Source organism: Malurus melanocephalus, unplaced genomic scaffold, assembly GCF_030028575.1.
Source record: "Malurus melanocephalus ecotype Western Australia unplaced genomic scaffold, MMel_1.1 scaffold_235, whole genome shotgun sequence".
NCBI lineage: Eukaryota > Metazoa > Chordata > Aves > Passeriformes > Maluridae > Malurus > Malurus melanocephalus.
The window spans coordinates 1-18,076 of NW_026623467.1; the positions used below are offsets into that span (position 1 = coordinate 1).

Consider the following 18,076-nt stretch of genomic DNA (forward strand, 5'->3'; position numbering starts at 1 on the left):
ACACAGGATTGTTAATAAAACCCCAGTGAATTTGCAGTGAGAAGCAGCTCTTGTGGAACCTCAATTTAATTACTGATTACTTATAACCAATAACCGAAGTCACCCTAGCCAAGTGTCATGGTTTAACCCAGCTGTCAACTCGCTACCACACAGCTGCTCACTCATCCCTCCCTCGGTGGGATCAGGAGAATCAGAAAAAAAATGTAGAAAACTCCACAAACTCATGGGTTGAGCTAAGAACAGTTTAATAATTGATACTACTATCAATTGATAATGGAGAGATACATGAATCCCAAGATGAACAAGAGATGCACAACAGAGCTCAGCCTCTGGCATGAGCTGAGGACAACCTTCCCAACAGGCAAGGGAGAGGATGCTGAGGAAGAAGATTTAGGAAGCCTGGAGGAAGAACATGAATCCAAATCCATGTACCTACCTTTAAAGATTAATTTAAGCCTAAAAAGACCATGAACAGTCTGAACAGTCACCCCTGCCTCATCTGAAGATGTTTTAAGATTAAAATCACCTGGTGGGAATTGTTCTCCAGATTTGGAAGGAAACAGTTCCATTCACAGTTCAGGGATGCTTCAACTGCACCAATGGATATTTTTGAGAGGAAAAACGGAAATTAGCTGGCACGTGAAATCTATATGCAGTTCACAAAATATAAAGAGACAATTTCTAAGTCCCTGTTTGCAATACAGAATCTCAGTCTGGCTGTGATGCATCTGTGCAGCACTTCAGCAAAGTTTTCCTCTAAGAGCTTAAGCTTTGGCAATGACATTAAAAAACCCCTCTGAGATAACTTTGTAATTGGAGCATTTTCCTTTCTATGCCTTCAAAAGCAGATAAGCAGCCATTTCTGAAATTCTAGTGAGGAACCTCTCCATGAAAAGGGGTTTCCCTCACCTGTAGCAAATTTAGCTCTACTAAAACTCAGTAGCAGAGTTCCAAATTCCCTCCATGCTTGCATTGCCTGCATCCCCCTGCAATGCCAGCTCCAAACTGCAGCAGCTGGAGGTGCCATCCAGCTCCTGGCTCAAAAAGGAGACCTTACTTGTCAATAATTGTTGTTTATTCATCCAGTATCTCTACCTCAGCTGCTCCAGCTATTCAGCAAATCACCAGTAAAAAAAGAAAAAAAAAAGTGCTATTTCTTGTAATTCAAGTTATATTTTATTGCTTAACATGTTTTTCATAGAGGTATAAAAAATGCTGGGCACTATTTCTAGATTGTAATGACTACAAGACACTTACATCTGTTGGCTGGAAATGTTTCAGACTAAAAAAAAAAAACAAACTAGTATTGATTTCTTTGATGCTGAGAGCACTCAGGGCTTGGAGATGTGCAGTTTTTGTTCATGATAGCTGAGAGCACACAGGGAAACCTTCGTGATTTGGGTGCAGGCAAACAAAACACAAAATATTTTGCCTTTAGAGTAACATAGAAGGTAAATTTGCTCTTATTATTGACTTATTTGCACTAAAGGTTGCAGGCTGACACTGAGAAAGAGCAATGATTTCATGGCAATGAAGCTGTCCTTCAGCAGATACATAAAATGTAATTATTACACAATGAAAAAGCCCTGATTTCCTGGCTGTGCTCAGGGCTTCAGGGCCGGGCTGTGCTGGATCCTGCACAGGGCTCAGACCTCAAGTCCTTGCCAGGCTCTGCCTTCAGACCTGAACTCCTTTCCCTTTATCTTAGTCCAATATTTAAATAGCATGATTATGGCTATGTATGTCACCTCCAATGAAAAAACAAAACCGTAAGAGTGAAAAATAACACAGCAAGAAATTGCAGTATTTTTGAAGTGCTCATTCCCCTTCCCTTCTTTGCCTCCGGCTTTCCTCACACACAAAGCTTGGAAACATACGAAACTCAGATGCTCCAATCAACATTGTTTTAACCATGCTTAATGTGCCACCATCTTTAAAACCTTTTGAAACTCTTATTTTTTTCATTTTCATGGAAGGAATTCCCGTTTTTGGCTGTCAGAGTCCCTCTCCTCCCAAGTCCTCCTCCCTACCACTGCTGTGGACTTGTGACTTCCCTACCTACTTTCCCTGAGGGTGCACTACTTCATTTCCATCCCTAAGTTAACCAATCAGTTGCAGAACTGTCACATTTTCAGCTTGCAAGTTATTTTGTAAAAATCCTCAAAGAGTGCTCCTCTGCCACATCKTGGACAAGGACACCGATTTTCACTGCACGTTTTTTATTAATATTATGAACCTAGATTGACTTGAATATATTTCTTGTCATGTCAATTCCCAGTCTTAGGTGACCATTTCCATGTTTTTTAAATAAAATTTTAACTCAAGTCAGGCCCTCATACAGGCTGACCTAAAGACACGCTCTTCTGAATGTGCAAATGCATGTTATGACAGTATTGATTTAATATACCACTTCTCTCTCCATTCAGACTCCCAGGTGGCATGTAAAAGCATCCTCATTTTCCAAAATCATCCCCCTAAGATGAGTTTAAGTGATCTTTAGCCTGTTCTTCTCTCTCTACTGTAGAATGAGAGTAGGATATAAAAAATTTCTCACCTCTGAGAATCCAAACACTCTGGCTGCATTTTTATCATCGCTCACTCTGACCACAGGAAAAGATCTTTCACTTACCCCATAAACTCCTTGAGCCAGCTCCTTTGGGACTGGACTTGGGCCCCTCTGTGCTTCCCACACTGCAGTGTCAGCCTGTGGGACTGAGAGCCAAGCAGAGCTTTCCTCATTAGTGGAGCAAAGATTACTGAGCACATTTTTGATGCTCACATTGGAGGCAAAATTGGCTTGGCACTGGTACAGAGAAAGATCTCAGCCTAAAAGGCATGTAAAATTCTGTTTCTCAACCACAGGGCAGTGACAGACACCCCCAGATCCAGAGTCTGGAAGAATTTATGAGTGTTTTTGCAGCCTCCTTGTCCTCAGGGGGCTCTTGGGGCTGGTTCTGCAGCATCACAGGACTTACCAAGCTATGTAGGGTCAAGTGGGTTTCACAATGCAGTACTGGGGGAAAAATGTGAAATAGCAGAAAACTGACCTTCAACACAAAGGTAATTTTTTTTTTTAAACTTCCTAGCCCTACAATGATGGGCAAGCTGACTTGAGTGCCCAGAGAGCCATCTCTCCTGACTATCTCAATTTGTGGATTCCATCAGCATCCAGTGTGGGTTTAAAAGCTGTTTGTTTCCAAGCCTCCTACAGGCCCGTTCATTCCAGCAGTATCCTACCCTGCAGGGAGCCTGAACACTTCCAGAACACCTTACACTTTGTCGCACCAACTTCCTCACTACAGGTTTTTTGTTTGTTTTTTTTTTGCCTCTGCCTGTGTCAGCAGGACAATTCCCAGATCCTCTAGAAGGAAAGCAGCTCAGCACACTTACAGCACATTAGCACAGACAAATTTATTGCTGAGTTGAAGCTGTTTAGGGAATAGCTGGGGATTTCAGTGGTTCCAGCTGGTTGGTGATCAGATGTTACATTTGAGATGGCAAACATCAGGATGGAAGATCCCTTCCAACTCCACTGTGCTGGAGCAGCTGAGGGACAGACCTGCAGTCACAAAGTGAAAATGTCACACAGGTAACAGCTCCGAAACAGGCTGAGAAAAGGGAGGAGAAGGTGGTGCCCATCACTGAAAATCAATGAWGGCAAAATTGTGAATCTCAGAGAAAATATCAGCTTGCAGCTGCCACAGCCAAAGCAGCACAGCCCCAACTGCAGGAACTGCTCCACCTCTTCTCCACTGAACAGTTTATCCACAGGACATGAGACAAATATCCCTTGARTAAGATCCAGGACTGAGCTCTACAACAGAAATATTAGAAAACACATTGATACAATGGCAGGGTTTAACAGGGATCCAGTTAGAAAATGGAGGCAACTTTCAAAGCTCCCTGACTTTCAGCATCACTGACAACCGAGCTGCTTGAGGAAAGCTCTGTGCTGTGGAGATGCTGATTACCAGGTACCCCTTCAGACTGTGCTGTCACTGTAGGGTTTGCCTGAGCTTTCCCAACATCCAGAACTACCCCTCCTCTGCCACATCTTGGACAAGGACACCAATTTCCATTGCATGTTTTTTATTAACATTATAAACCTAGATTGACTTGACTATATCTCCTGTCATGTCCATTTCCAGTCTTAGGTGACCATTTCCATGGTTTTAAAATAAATACTTTAACTCCATTCAGGTCCTCATACAGGCTGACCTAAAGACACGCCCTTCTGAATATGTAAATACATTTTGACAGTATTGATTTAATATACCACTTCTCTCTCCATTCAGACTCCCAGATAGCATGTAAAAGAATCCTCATTTCTCAAAATCATCCCCTAAGACGAACAATTTAAGTGATCTTTAGCCTGTTCTTCAAAAACTTTAAACTGGCCCCAGATCCTCCAAAATCACTGACTTCTCCCTTTTCACATGCTCTCCAACACCTCCTGCCCAGCAAGAGCTTACAGAATCAAGAAAATTTACAGCCCTAAAAGGAATTGTTAAATCTTTGCTAAAAAGCCAGCTTGGGAAAATTTCTTCTTGCTTCTCATCATGTTCACCTACTGAAAACTGAGGGAATCTTGCTTTTGCAAGCTTTGTATGACCAGATGGAAAAGGCACAGGCAAGCAATATTCAGCACTGGAACTGAACCCAAKTAAACATTTTTGGACGAGTCCATGACAATCCCCAGTTTGATCAACTACACACCATCTCCTTCCTTTCGYAATACAAAACTTCAAAAAGTAAATACTGTCCATCTCCTGACACTGATGGACAGAGCTGGTAACACTGTTCAGACATTTAAATCAGAAATATTTACACTTGGTGCCTAAACACTGCCCCAATAACAGCAGARCCATTTTAGAATCTAGTGATCATTTTATTAAAAAACCCCAAACCTTTCTAACTCAGTCAGGTTGGTGCCCAACATGGCACTGGGACCAAGGGTTTACCAAACAACAGCAGCAGAGAAGAGCAGCTTCAGGATGCCAAGTCAAGGAGATTTGAACAGCCCTGCTCAGTGTTCTGCTGTAAGATAAAATGAGCAAAACTGTCCTTGGTGTACAGAAAGCTCTATTCCTCTGCCAGAGTAGGTTTGCTTTATTACCAATATTGAAAATAAGTTATAAACATAAAAGCAGCAAGAGAAGTCAGACTGACTGCAGTTATTTTCCACCAAGTCTTTCCTTCTCCCTCCCAAGTTCTCAGTGTACACGAATGTGAGAATGTGAAGCACATCATACATTTGGAATGAATTTTATGTACAGCAGTTACCATTCATGAATGTTACACAGTCCCTGCAGTCACATTCTTTATAAAGTYTGCACTGCTCTCTACTGGATTTTCTGATGGAGAAACAGAAAGAGAGGCAGAATAAAGAAGTAAGGAATGATCACAGTCATTGAAAATTTGGAGAATTTGAGTAGTAAATCTCAGGGAGTCTTCTAAAAAGTTCCAGAAATAAATGGTGACAACATGTATATATTGCAATTTTATTTCATTCGCTCAAACAAAACGTTAGCATGTAAGAAATTTAAAATGACACAATATGATAAAAATAGCAGAGAATGAACTGAGAAACTAAAAAGAAGGTAAACCTAAATGCATGAAAAGTCAACATTCATTAGTGAACAGCTTCAGTCTTTGATTGACACTTGATAACTTTAAAACAACGAACTGGAAATCATTATGACTGTCTGAAGAGATTTCAGCACCAGCACTAAGGGTTTTACATTCAGTTGGATTGCGGTTGACTCGGTAGCCACTTGTCTCTAGTGCAGGTTTATCACAGGTCAGATCACAGTGTTGAGGAAAGCAACGCCCTCCTGGCATTAGGGAGGATCCCTTAAACTGCCCTCAGCTTAAGACATCCATTGTACAAAAGCACAGAACCACCACAATATGGTTTTTAAAGAACTTAAGTCACCAGTAAGCAAAATAATCRGAACTTCTGCAGTTCATTTTCAATACTGAAATCTCTGGAAACGGTGCAACTGTCAGTAGGTCAGGAAATGTCTACAGTAATCTTTAATTCAATCCGATTTTCTGGAAAGAACCAGTTCTTGGCTGGGATTACAGAAAGTATGTATGTAGAAGCAGCACAAATAAGACAACATCTGTTCCTTTTTCTTTTAAACAGAAATCATGTTAATTGTAGACCAAGGCACAAAACGTTTAGTGCATAAGCCAGTTCCTTGCACAATCTAGAAGTTCAGCCTTTAATTTTGGACCACTTATACCCATCCATGCTATTCCACTGTGTAACTCCTGAACCCTCCTAGAAACGAATCAAACGTGATTTCTGACAAGGGTAAACATCCTTACTGCTCAAAAAGTCTGTGTAAAACAAAAAGCTACATCAACAAAGATGAAAATGCCTCCTCTTGTTTTGAGAAAAACAGTACTTGGCAAGCTTACTATGGATTTCTTTTTAATGCCTTCAATAAATGCATGCAGAAAAGTGGTGYTTGTTGTTTCTCCCCTTTATTTAAAAAAAAAAGAAAAAAATAATAAATGGAGTTAGGCAATATTTCCACTGTCATCTTCTCTTAGAATCTGAACCTATAAAATCAGGCAATRTTTGAATGGGAGAACAATTTCCTACTGAAGCCTTTCTGAAGCYGTTAAGTGCTGGTTTGCTTTGGTGTGGAGCACTCAAGATAGTCTGTTACTGAAATCACCTGTCCCAGGAAAGGAGATGTGTGTTCTTGTAAGCAAATCTCTCCACAAGTTGTAAGTGAACTCTTCTTCTGGACCAGCACACATCCCAAAGCAAACACGGCTTGGAAAAACGGGCAGTGCAGAGGAAAAGGGAAGATTTTGATCCACATTTTTTGTCCAAAGCACTACAGATCCAATTTGAAGAATTTCTATTCCACTGAACTGTACCACATTAAAAAACAAAACTTAAAAAAAAATTTTATACACAAAAGATTTGAATACCTTGGGAAAGAGAAGAGGTATCACCTCCCCTAAAAATTATTCTCAAATTGTTGAGCAAAACCAAGAGCAGACCACTGCTGTTTTTCAGGGTTTGTGTATGTGGAGCTGTGGGGTTTTTTTTGCTGGTTTTGAGGTTTCTTAGAAAGGAGAGTGGCAGATAAATTAAGAGGAGAAGGGGCCGTTTACTGTGACCTGATGGTTCTCAGGTAACTGCTGCTGTTCTGTTTCATTAAACAATCAAAAAAAGGAGTCTCAGAAGAGTGAAGCAGAGGGTCATGGTGAAAAGGTGAAGGACAATGCACTTACACAGGGGCATCCTCAGCAATTCGGATGCCAACAACGTTTTATTCTCTCACYGAGAAACGAGTTCGGTTCACCTGGGAGTTTCAGAACCATTACTGGAAGTATTACTGAATTTCAAATAGAAAACTGAAAAAGATACAAAAGGATCAAGTACCTGGTTCCATTAACATGGTTACTGATAAAAGTCATGTTTTCCTCATTATTACACATGCATGTAAGATGAAGAAAAGTGTAGAAAGTAATAAAAATGTGTCACCTTGCCCCTCCCTCTTCCCWCATCTTCCTGGGCATAAATTAAGCCTTACAAATGAAAAAGGCTACTCTGTGACATGCAATTTTTCTTTTAATTAAAAAGCTGGCTGTGTTGTGTTACATTACAAAATGTCCACATGCATAAATCTAAAAAAAGCCCCAAAATCTACTGTAAATCTACAACATACTAATGATTTACATTTGACTGCTGATTCGCATTATGTAGAAGTCTTAGATTTGGTAAAGCATCGTAACAATGTAGGAAGGCATCTACATCTTTAAACTCTGGACTGTATTTGCTTTTTTTTTTTTTAATTTTCCTAGAAAATTGCATGAAGGCTAACTAGAGAGGCTTCCTATCATAAAATTCCAAAATCTTGATATGTCATCACCATCTAGGTCATCCTTACTTACAAATATTGCCCTGTAAAAGCACGCGTCTCTAATTGCTCCTYGTTTTGTGAACCGAACCTCTACACATCTGATCTTTTAAATTACTCATGGAAATATCAGATATGATAGGAAGACAAACCTGAGATACATTTGAAGTACAACAGTATAACTTGCTAACTCCTTCATTAATAAAGAAAACCTCTCTGAAAAGCCTTCCCAAGCTTTTCCCTGTTTTTTTTTTGTCTGAACAACAAATTCTGAAACGTGTGCAATTTTATCTTGACATGAGTAGACTTCAAAGCACTGTGATCTTGTCTGATAGATGTAGGAATTTCTGCATATTCATTACAGTAACTTTAAGAGTCTTTTCCACCCTGCTGTAAAGGTCAGAAAAAAGCTGCAAACTAGGAGGGGAATAGCATTTATCACCAGAGTGATGTGTCTGAAGCTTTTCAGAATAGGTTGTTTCTCCCTCCTTTCAAGTGTCTGTCTGTCTGTCTCCGTTTTCTTCTAACAGCTCACAAAACGTAGTCAGTTTTATATCAAGTTAAAGAGTCACATCGGCTTAGTACGAGTCTTTCTATGCAGTATTGGACTTGCTGAGTTCCTGCCTGATAGCTGCAGAGAGAGGGAGACASAGTTAGCAGATCTAACAGAGTCAAGGCAGGAAGCTGGAACACACAACTGACCCCTCAAAGCAGCCTCACCCCTGCTCACTCCTACAACATGAATAATCCAAACCCAAGACAGCCCCACGTGGCCTCAGAAAAGTGGCATTATCAACCAGACACTACACTTTTTCAGGCTGTAAAATTTACATTAAAATCTTAGTTTTTAGTTCCCACCCAGCAAGCCTGCGGTCTCACCTAGTGACAGTCAGCACCACTGGGATTAGCAAGGAGCATTAAGTGTGGGCTCATTTATTTTAATTATTTTTGTTTAAGAGCAGYCTCAGGGCCCTGTTTGCCCTGTACTGTTCTTAAAGGCCACGGTACAACACAGCACCGCCCAAATATAGTGAAAAGTACTACATTCTCTGTAGTCCTGAATCAGTCAGCTCTTTCTACAACATCAGTCGAAGACATTAGATATTTTACCAGCAATGACATTAGCTTAATAACTTTCTTCCTTCCCATATTAATTTYGGTACATTGCACAAAGCCAAAAAGAAAAAAAAAGGCCCACCAAGATAATCATAACATGTGTATGATAAGTAAATCATACACAGAGTTTTATTTGATTCCTGACAGGTAGACCTTTAAGATTATGCTTTCTCAATTATTTCCCTTAAGTACAGAAGACTACACAGGAAAAGATCTTCTGTTAAAATAAAATCATGACAATTCTTTTCTTTGACTCTTAAGTTACAGATCAAAGAAGTGACTGAAAGCTGGAAGCGTAATTCAACTCTGAATACTATTCGTTTTGAAATATGTATCTCAGCAGCTCTGGATGATTTAAAAATAACCCACCTACCACCACATGACACTAAGGATAACTGCAAATCACTCGAACACAGCATCACTTCAACCACTCTTTAAAGACACTACTTGGTGTCAACATTCTACTGAAACTAAACCCCCAGGAGAGAAACCATTGAAGCACATCAGCTGGAACAGGTCTGGCACAAATGGTGCCACGATAAGAATAAAGCTAATTTTACCAACAAATCACTCTCAGGGCTACCAGCACATTGTGTYTACATTCTAAAGCACCTGCAGCCATTCTCAAACTGAGCAGAAGCAGTGAGCAGAGCAATACTTACCATCAATGAGCTCTTCCTTTAATTTCGTTAACTCCTTCCTCATTTCATCTAAAATGTCCTAAGATGTGACAGAAGCATAAACAATAGATTAGCAAACAGATTCATTCTGCCACCTGTAAATTTCTGTGSAGAGAAATCCAGAGTTCTCCCACTACAATCCTTCCCATTAATCCTTAACCCTTCTGAAACACATAACCCACCCCTCAGCTTCCAAGTTAATCCTCAAAACTTAAGGCATCCCTAGAACATTAGGGCAGGTACAATTCTGAAGAAACCTCACCTAGAAGTCCCACAAATTGATTTCTGTAGAATTCATGAGAGAAGAAGGGATAAGAATAAGAAARCTTTGCTACAGGTGAAATGTGGAAGGCAAGGAAAGGAGCTAACAAAACAYCACACGCCAAGGAAGAAGCATTCAAAGAAAAAAAAAACCAAACAAAGGGTAATCAAGGTATCAAGGTCCCAGTGGAATGTGAGGGAACAAAGCAGCAGAGTGAAGCGCTCTTCTTGGTTGCTGTTTTTTCCATCCTTTCCCCTAAGCTCCTCCAGAACCACTCACCAGGACAGAAGCCACTCTAGAACTGCCTGTTGAGCCTGGATTCAATCCAGAACCAACCAGAACTGATCCATAACCTAATCTAAAGTTAACCACTGCATGGGGACACCATTTAGAAGCAACTAAAAGTTGCTACCAAAGTCAAAGTGGCTCTAGAATTGCACCCCGAGCTGCAGCCTGCATCAGAATTTCATTCCCCACCTGGGGATGGGCCCATTGATGCAAACAGCACTTGAAGATCCTCCAACTCCACAATTCCCACAGGACTCCTCTGTTATTGGCCTGGATAGCTACACAAAAGGCAGCATYCCTGGATGCTCTTCCACCATCGTGTGCTCACATCTGATATTAAAACATGGTGATACTTGTTCTGCTAGAGCTGCTCAGAGGGCTCATTGCTTATTTGGGTACAGAGAAGAGAAGGAAAGGTTTTCCAGGCAAACTGATTTCCCAGTTCCCTCTGTGGAGTCAACACCACCCYGTGTGAGCTGCCTAATGCAAAAGTAGGAACTGTGAGAAAACAATGGGGCTGTCTAAGCCACCATCCTACAGCTCTAGCTCCTAAGAATACCAAGACATGCCTGGGGAAAAATAAGGACTAGTAATTACTAAATCATTACATTTGGAACTGGCTAATAAAACAGTTAAAAATTGGTATTRGACAGCTGCAAGTCCTTCTACCCAACTTACAGAGTAACTGTTTAAAGCATTAGACACGTACCTGCTTCAATCTGTCATAATCTAGACCTTCTGACTGTACTCCATTGGCACTGGGCTGTCCCGTGGATGTAGATTTTGGTCTGCAGCACAAAAACACATCCRTRAGTTACTGGGTGCTCACTATTACARGATACASAGGAGTTCCCCATCAAAGTTACTGACATTTGTCTAAGAAAAACATAGTAAAGAATCAGAATGAAAAAAAAAAATTGGGAGTGGGAGATGGGAAAATCAAGCAGACCCAAAATACCACATAGRATAGAAAGCAACAACCAAGAATGCTTTCCACACACTGGAAATATTAATTACCATAAGAGTTATTAGTCCAAAACAAGAACTTTCAAAGCAGCAGACAGATTTCACTGTCAGTGGTTTCTGATTTTTTCATAATGGGCATGAATGGAGCTGAATGTCTTCAAATGTCAAGTACTTTTCTTTTTCAACTGCTTACTCATTCAAAAGAGGCTCTCCCAAGGAAGCACTCCCACTAATGACTGCATGTTGAGGCTGCCTGTATGAATGCTGAGCAATCACCCTGGGGGATTTTCAATAGTTGACAGACCCAAGCATTGTTATCCAAGTCCTTTGCAACCTAAATTAYGCAATCAGTTGCTTTCTAAAGCTACTGAAAGCAAATAGGGTAATCATATAAAGATTTATCAGATGATGCTTGAGAGGAAGTTCCAGTGTTTTGGACTATGTCATGTTTGATGTTTGCTKATGAAATACTCTCTTTTCCACATCACAAACTTGCTTACCCAGATCAGCTTGCATTTTTAACACAGGTTCTAAAAGAAGCACGTTTCCTGCCTTCCCACTTCTCCTTCCTGATCCCCTCTTTTATACAAGGGGTAATTCAGAGTCATGTAGTTACTACAGCTATGAGCAGAGACAGAACCTGGATGCTCACAGCAAGAATACCAAAACAGTTCTCCAAAGCAGAGAGGRATGTGTGAGACAAAGAGGGAGGAAAGTTCTGCTGTTCTTGAACACATAAATTATCCTATTRCACTGGTTTTGTTCAGTAAGAGTTSAATGAACCTCACCCTGGACTGAGTTGATGACTTTTACAACCTGACAGAATTGTTTTCTGATTTGCTGACCAAAGGAGATCACTCAGAATGTGACTCCCAACAGAAAAGGGTGAACATCCAAGTGTTGATTTAATACTTGTTCTTCCCTTGGGATCACAAACCTCAGCTGTCACAGCTGTAAAGACTTAAGTCCACATGGTTTAAACGTAAGTTCCCACAGAGAAATTGCTAATTACTATTGTTTGAAACACACCAAAATTAAACACACAATCCACCCAGTAAGACAGAAGATRAAATATTGAATAACTAGACAGGGAAAGAAGCTGGAAAATAGAATTCACCTTGCAACCACCAAGAGAACCTACTGTGTGTACTAATGCTATGAAGGCAACCCACAGTTTAGGATCTTTTACAAAACTCTTTATGTGTTACAGTGCTTAGTTCAGTATGGAAGAATTCCTTGCTCAAAAACATTCACCAAATGAGATCTTTTGGCAACTGCTGTTTCATCATGTATCTGGTATTTAAAGAGTTACTTGCAGTTTACACCTCACATTGTGAGCCCTGACTACTCCAAGAAGAACAGCTGAGTTTTTCAAACTGTTCATTTACAGTTTCTGAAAATTTCCATTGACTACAGCTTTGTTTCACATACACTATGGCATTAGAGTATTTATCCAACAGGACTGAAAAAAAYCCTCATAAATGCAGCACCTGGCTATTGGTAACAGGCACCGAGTGCCTGACTTAATGGAAAAACCCAACCAATGGTATACTTTAAGATTTTTTTAAAATTACTTCTAAGTTTAATGTATTAATAAGATGACTTCAAAGAAAAGCTCTATACAAACTGTTTCTTTTTCTTCATATCCTTAGAATAAAAACTCAGCATCCACTATCCACTATCTGTCAAAAATCCCAACAAGAAAGCTTCTTTATAAACTCTGCCCCTCAATCTTGAGAACATCTTCCCTTTTTGCTTTCCAAAATGCATGACATTCTTAATTCAAATATTGAAATACCRCAATTAGCAAACTAGAAAATTTCTAATCTCAGGAAAATCTGTCTTCCTCCTAAAATAGCATCATTTTCCCTTCTTCAGCCAGCTCAGAAGATTTAACGGTGAATGCAGTTGCCATTAAGGAAAACATTAACGGTTGAAATTTAGCGAACAGAACTGCCCAGCCATTCAATCCCAGAATGGCTAAAGAGCTCTCCCGTGTGGTTTTTCATAGCATTGCCTAAYAGAGGAGTGAAGCAACCCTGACAGYTCCTAATACACCTTCAATCAAGCATGCAAAGATTTTATTCATGCCAACATGCAGAATACACCACTCAAGATAAGTAGCTAAAAGGGGAACTTTTCATACAAAAAGATTARGTAATCACCACACTGAGTGCCTGCATGAAAAACAAAGCTGGAATTTGACTCTGTAATTCTGAGGGGCTCTGTAATACATTTACCTCTGGAAAGCTCTCAAAACCCRAAGGGTTTCGATGTCAGTACTTTATGACTACTATTAGAGAGTGAAACTCAGATCTGCAGCGAAAAAAATACACTTTAACTGTAACTTGGGAATATGTTCCAAATAGAAACATTAATTTATGTTTTAAAGGTCTTTAATCAAAAAGCAGGTAAGAAAACATAGAAAATTAATTGCTGCTCCTGTGTATCTCAACTTACAACAGTTTTGAAAAACCTGCTTCTCAAACCACAGCAAGTGGTTGAGAAAATCCTGGCATATTCAACAGGAATTTGTACCTTTGCAGGTGGAGACTGCCAGAAAATCAGTATTTAATATGAATTCACATGTGGTTTTTAAGCCATCTCAATTTGCCTTTGACACCATCTGCTTTTACTCAGTCCAAAATTGGGCTCAACGGACAAACAAAACGTGAGGGGGAACCCTGTGGTGCATGTGGTGATTACCAACCCATGTAGAAAAAGTCCAACCCTGAACTGGTCAAAGGGRTTGTTAGGAAGTCTCAAATCCCAACAGGATGATACCTGTTTAATGAATCATAGAACCTGTTTTCAGAAGCAAGCAGATTTTTCCACGGAGATTCCCGTCTATTWGGGGAGAAACACTACCTTAAAAAGCTATAACAGGTCTTAATTTTGTTCAGTYTTAGCACCTCAAAAACCATGGGCTTTCACTAGATCCAAGAGTGGTATTTGAACATTTCAGGAAATACTAAAAGCACACGGCTTAAGTCTTTTCAGTTCGCTACAAAAASAAAAGGCCCAATTTTAAACAGGACACTAAYTTATTTTAAAATTACTTARAACATTCATTCTGAATAACAACAAYTGYACTGTCTACCTATGTTGGAAGCTCTGAAGAAAAAACTTTGCTGACTTGCCACTTTCTTAAATCCGCTTTGCTTAATCCCTGTAAGTGACTCACATCCTCCCTGCAGAGGTCAGGAGCAGATTCACCAGCCCTACCAGGTGAAAGAGATCCCTTCTTGGCAAACTCAGTATAAGTTTCAAATTGCAGCTCCGTTTGACTAACTCACTCGAAGAGAGCTAGCTTAAAAAGCTGCTTGCTGAGATAGACTTGGCAAGTATAGAGAATTAAGAAAAATACATGGATATTCAAGAGAGACTTCTACTAACACCTCTTTTTTGGTCCACGAAATTGTCCTGGCAGAGCAACCTGTCAACACCGTCTAGAAAACTGTATCAGCAGGTCTAAAGTACATGCTATGACACCTTCCAGCAGATTACGACAGCACTGGGAAAGAATACTCRCACTAAATAAACACAGAATTCTTATTTTGGAAGTACTTTTAGAGTATCTACCCAGGGAARCTAACACCAAGTTAAATTCTATCAACATTTTCCCCTGGATGAATGAAGACAAAAGCTTGATGGAGTGTTTCAATACATCTCATCTAACAGTAATCTCAAAAAACCCCTCTAGGTTTTTTTCTGTACCCCTCTAGGTCAGAAAACGTTTTTAAACAGACCTCAGCAACCTCTGAATTTCATGGCTGAAAAAAGATCAGTGAAATTGGATGCATGAAACAGTTTACAAAGACCTACTGCTGTAGAAGCATGTAGAATCAAGACTTWAAAATATTCCAGATTCCCCGAAAGAGTCTGACAGAGAGTTGCCCTACTTATTAATCCCTTTACCCTATGGATAAGCAATTACAGGAAGTATCTGTAGCCAAAGGGCCAGGTCAGCACCTGTCTTACACAATACGAAATTTAAAATGCTCTTTAGGATTCCTTACACTGATTATTTCTGTGATAAGTTCCCCCTAAATGCCACCGTTGGAAGTAGATCAAGGCATCAACACAAGAGACCTTGGTTAAAGCAGGTCAGACCTGCTGGGCATGAGGGGGAAAAGGGCAGRGAGAAGTCAAGGCCAAGGGTAATGCAGTGTTTTGTTACACTGACAGGGTAGCAGAGAGAACATCACCACCAACAGCACCTGCTTTCTGGAAAAAAGCTAAGCAAGCAACCAGAACCCAGGCTGCAGACACCTTAAACTCCTGGAYGTATTCCAAAAGACAAACAAAGATACTGATATAGACTGAGAGTGTTTAGTGTTGCATTTTACAATTGAAGATCTCAAAGGCRACCTCAAMTAMAAGAGAAGCCACAATTGTTTTAATKACCCTAATCATYGAATCTTGTATAGCTGTTTCCAACAGGCCAGAATTTTAAGGAGAATTCAATTAATTGCAAACAGCACTCCCAAGTCTAGCATGTTTTTTTGTCTTCTCTCAAGAAATTCAAGTAATTTTGTCAGATTATCAGGGGTCAGAACCCTTTAAACCTCTGTGCAYACAATGTACAGGAGCTCTAAATGAACCGCAAGCCTTCTCCTTAAAGTCAATGACAATTTACCTMCAAAAAATTGCTAAAGCAGCCATTTCACTTACTGAAATGCCTACCAAACACTCCCTGCCTATCAAAATTCCAGCTGACAAGTTATCAAAGACTGGTTGATACAACTGAAGGATGGACAATATTTCTACACTTCTTTAAGATGGACTTCTTTAGGTTGGTTTGAGGCAGCTAATGAAAATTGTCACAGAATAAAATCTTACCAAGATGACTTAAATATCCAGCCATTCTAAGACTAGCACAGAAAGAGAAAGGAGAACACTTATTCACAGATYTACTACTGAATATGTGAACTGTAGCAATTAATTTGGTTTTCCCTTGCAGGTCAAATAAAGAATTAAACATTACTGTAGGCAAAYACACACCTTATTAATTCAAGTTATAGACCAGAAATGGTTAAAGAAACTTTTCTGGGTATTACTTTAGATTTTACTGTCAAAAATTTCACTTATTAGCATTCTCCAGAAGTGACTCTTTGTTCTGACTTAAAACTGCCAAAAGCTGTTTCACAGYAGCAATTTTAAACCCATACGTTTTACTTTGAAAATTATGAATGTGATCTTTCCTGTTTTAGTCCAGTATCTTTAGCAGCATGTGCAACAGCAAATAAAAGATAGCTGGTACAAAGGGGAAGTACCTGGAGATAACAGGTGACTTGCTTCCATTCACTGTATTTGTCCTTTCCCAAGGCTTTCTTGTTAGTTCTGGAAAACAGAGTGAGGAGATTAAAAAYGGTCTTTTTCTATTCATTGTCTAATTTACGCAAGGAAACTTGAAGTACCTGGCAATTTAAGTCAGCTGCTCAGTGTTTTGCTCTTTTTACTACTTTGCTTTAATTCTTTCAGATTAAGCTACCTCCTGTTGGACTCCTCTGTGAATGCATCAAGTTGTGAGAGCATCCTCAAGCCTCCCTGGTCTCCCAGACACCGTGAACACCATTTGATTCTCAACCCAACATGGAGATGGTCTGCCTATACTTGATGTATTGGACTGTTTCAGTTGTGAAACATGGAATTCTGCAACTGTAACCAGTCAGCTTCAAATATTTGAGGAAGAGGTTTTTGAGTGAAAGGAGTTTTCCTAAACTGTTAATGATATGAAATTAATTCCATGCCAGTTTCAGTGAAGTGATAGCAGGCATGATACAACCTAACACAACCAGAGTATCTGTCAGCAACAAGGTATTTGTTTTCATTCCTTACAATCTGCACAAGTTAAAACAGTCTTACTGTAGTGTGGATTGTTATTACTTGCTATCATTAYCTACTCAGGACTTCAATGTGCCACTGATCTTATCAGTCTTCATTTTAGATTTGGAGTTTGTTTGGCCTGATTCCTTTCTTTCAAATTGCTCAGCTCTGCTAAGCTGGGCAAGCAGAGAGGCAGAAAGGSCCTTTCAGAGTCTCATATTGACCAGAAAATTCCCTGGGATGCAGCTGGATACTAAGAAGAATATCTAAATTGCAGGGGTCTGCCAGTTTAGTCTCTGACCCAGCCAACTACAGGCTGCTAATGCTAGTAATAWGCTTTAAACTTAATTTATACACCAGTCCTCAGGACTTGTTTGTCCATAGGAGCTTTTAGCAGGTTTTTAGCTGTATCTACAAAATTGAGAAACTTCTGCTATGGCTGCAGCTTGCTCAAGGATGCAAAGCATTACTCTAAAAACACTTTAAAAACATGTTCCAGTGATGAGGCTCAGCATCACCAGAGCATCTCACAGCAAGGGATGAAGTGAAATTTCTCCTTTGGATGGAAACAGTCACATTCTGAATGCATTTGACATTTTTAACAGGTTTGATGAGGCTTCTAACCACCAATTATAGGAACAAYTTCCACTGGTTTTAATTTCCATCTTTTGGGCCTACAGTATTAGAAATGTTCCAAAAGCAGTCACTTCCCTAWGGCTAATGTCCTATCTGTGTTTAACAGAATGAAGAGCAGACTCCTGAGAGTGAAAAAAAAAGGGGAAATGTGTGTGTGGAAACACTTGATTTGTATTTGTCATTTATTGTTTTCTTCTTCAGACGAGTGGCTGCATCTCAATACTAAGTTTTCCAGTTTTTCCCATCTGGACACACATAACTCCTAGCCCTCCTTTTTATTCCATAGCCAGGTGTCACCTGGCTTTTGCTCACACTACAGCAGTGGTTTTCAATAAGGCCTGCACATTATCAAGTGGTTGAATCATCTAGAGGAAAAGTGTACACATGGGCAAGCAATCAAGAAAGAAAGCCAG

General features: G+C 39.8%; 1 protein-coding gene across 4 annotated transcripts in view; it reads right to left on the reverse strand.

Annotated features, from left to right (window-relative positions):
• Positions 1 to 7,579: 7,579 nt before the first annotated feature.
• The window catches only part of ENAH (ENAH actin regulator), a 96,147-nt gene continuing 85,650 nt past the window's right edge, over positions 7,580 to 18,076 (reverse strand). For 3 of the 4 annotated variants that reach the window (XM_057374874.1, XM_057374871.1, XM_057374872.1), the window contains 5 exons: positions 16,475 to 16,541; positions 13,983 to 14,045; positions 10,942 to 11,020; positions 9,665 to 9,722; positions 7,580 to 8,517 (listed from right to left, as the gene is read on the reverse strand). In XM_057374874.1, the coding sequence (XP_057230857.1) occupies positions 8,480 to 8,517; positions 9,665 to 9,722; positions 10,942 to 11,020; positions 13,983 to 14,045; positions 16,475 to 16,541 (305 nt within the window). In that variant the 3' untranslated portion in view covers positions 7,580 to 8,479. The remainder of the gene's footprint in view (positions 8,518 to 9,664; positions 9,723 to 10,941; positions 11,021 to 13,982; positions 14,046 to 16,474; positions 16,542 to 18,076) is intronic. The other variant, XM_057374873.1, reaches the window with a different exon arrangement.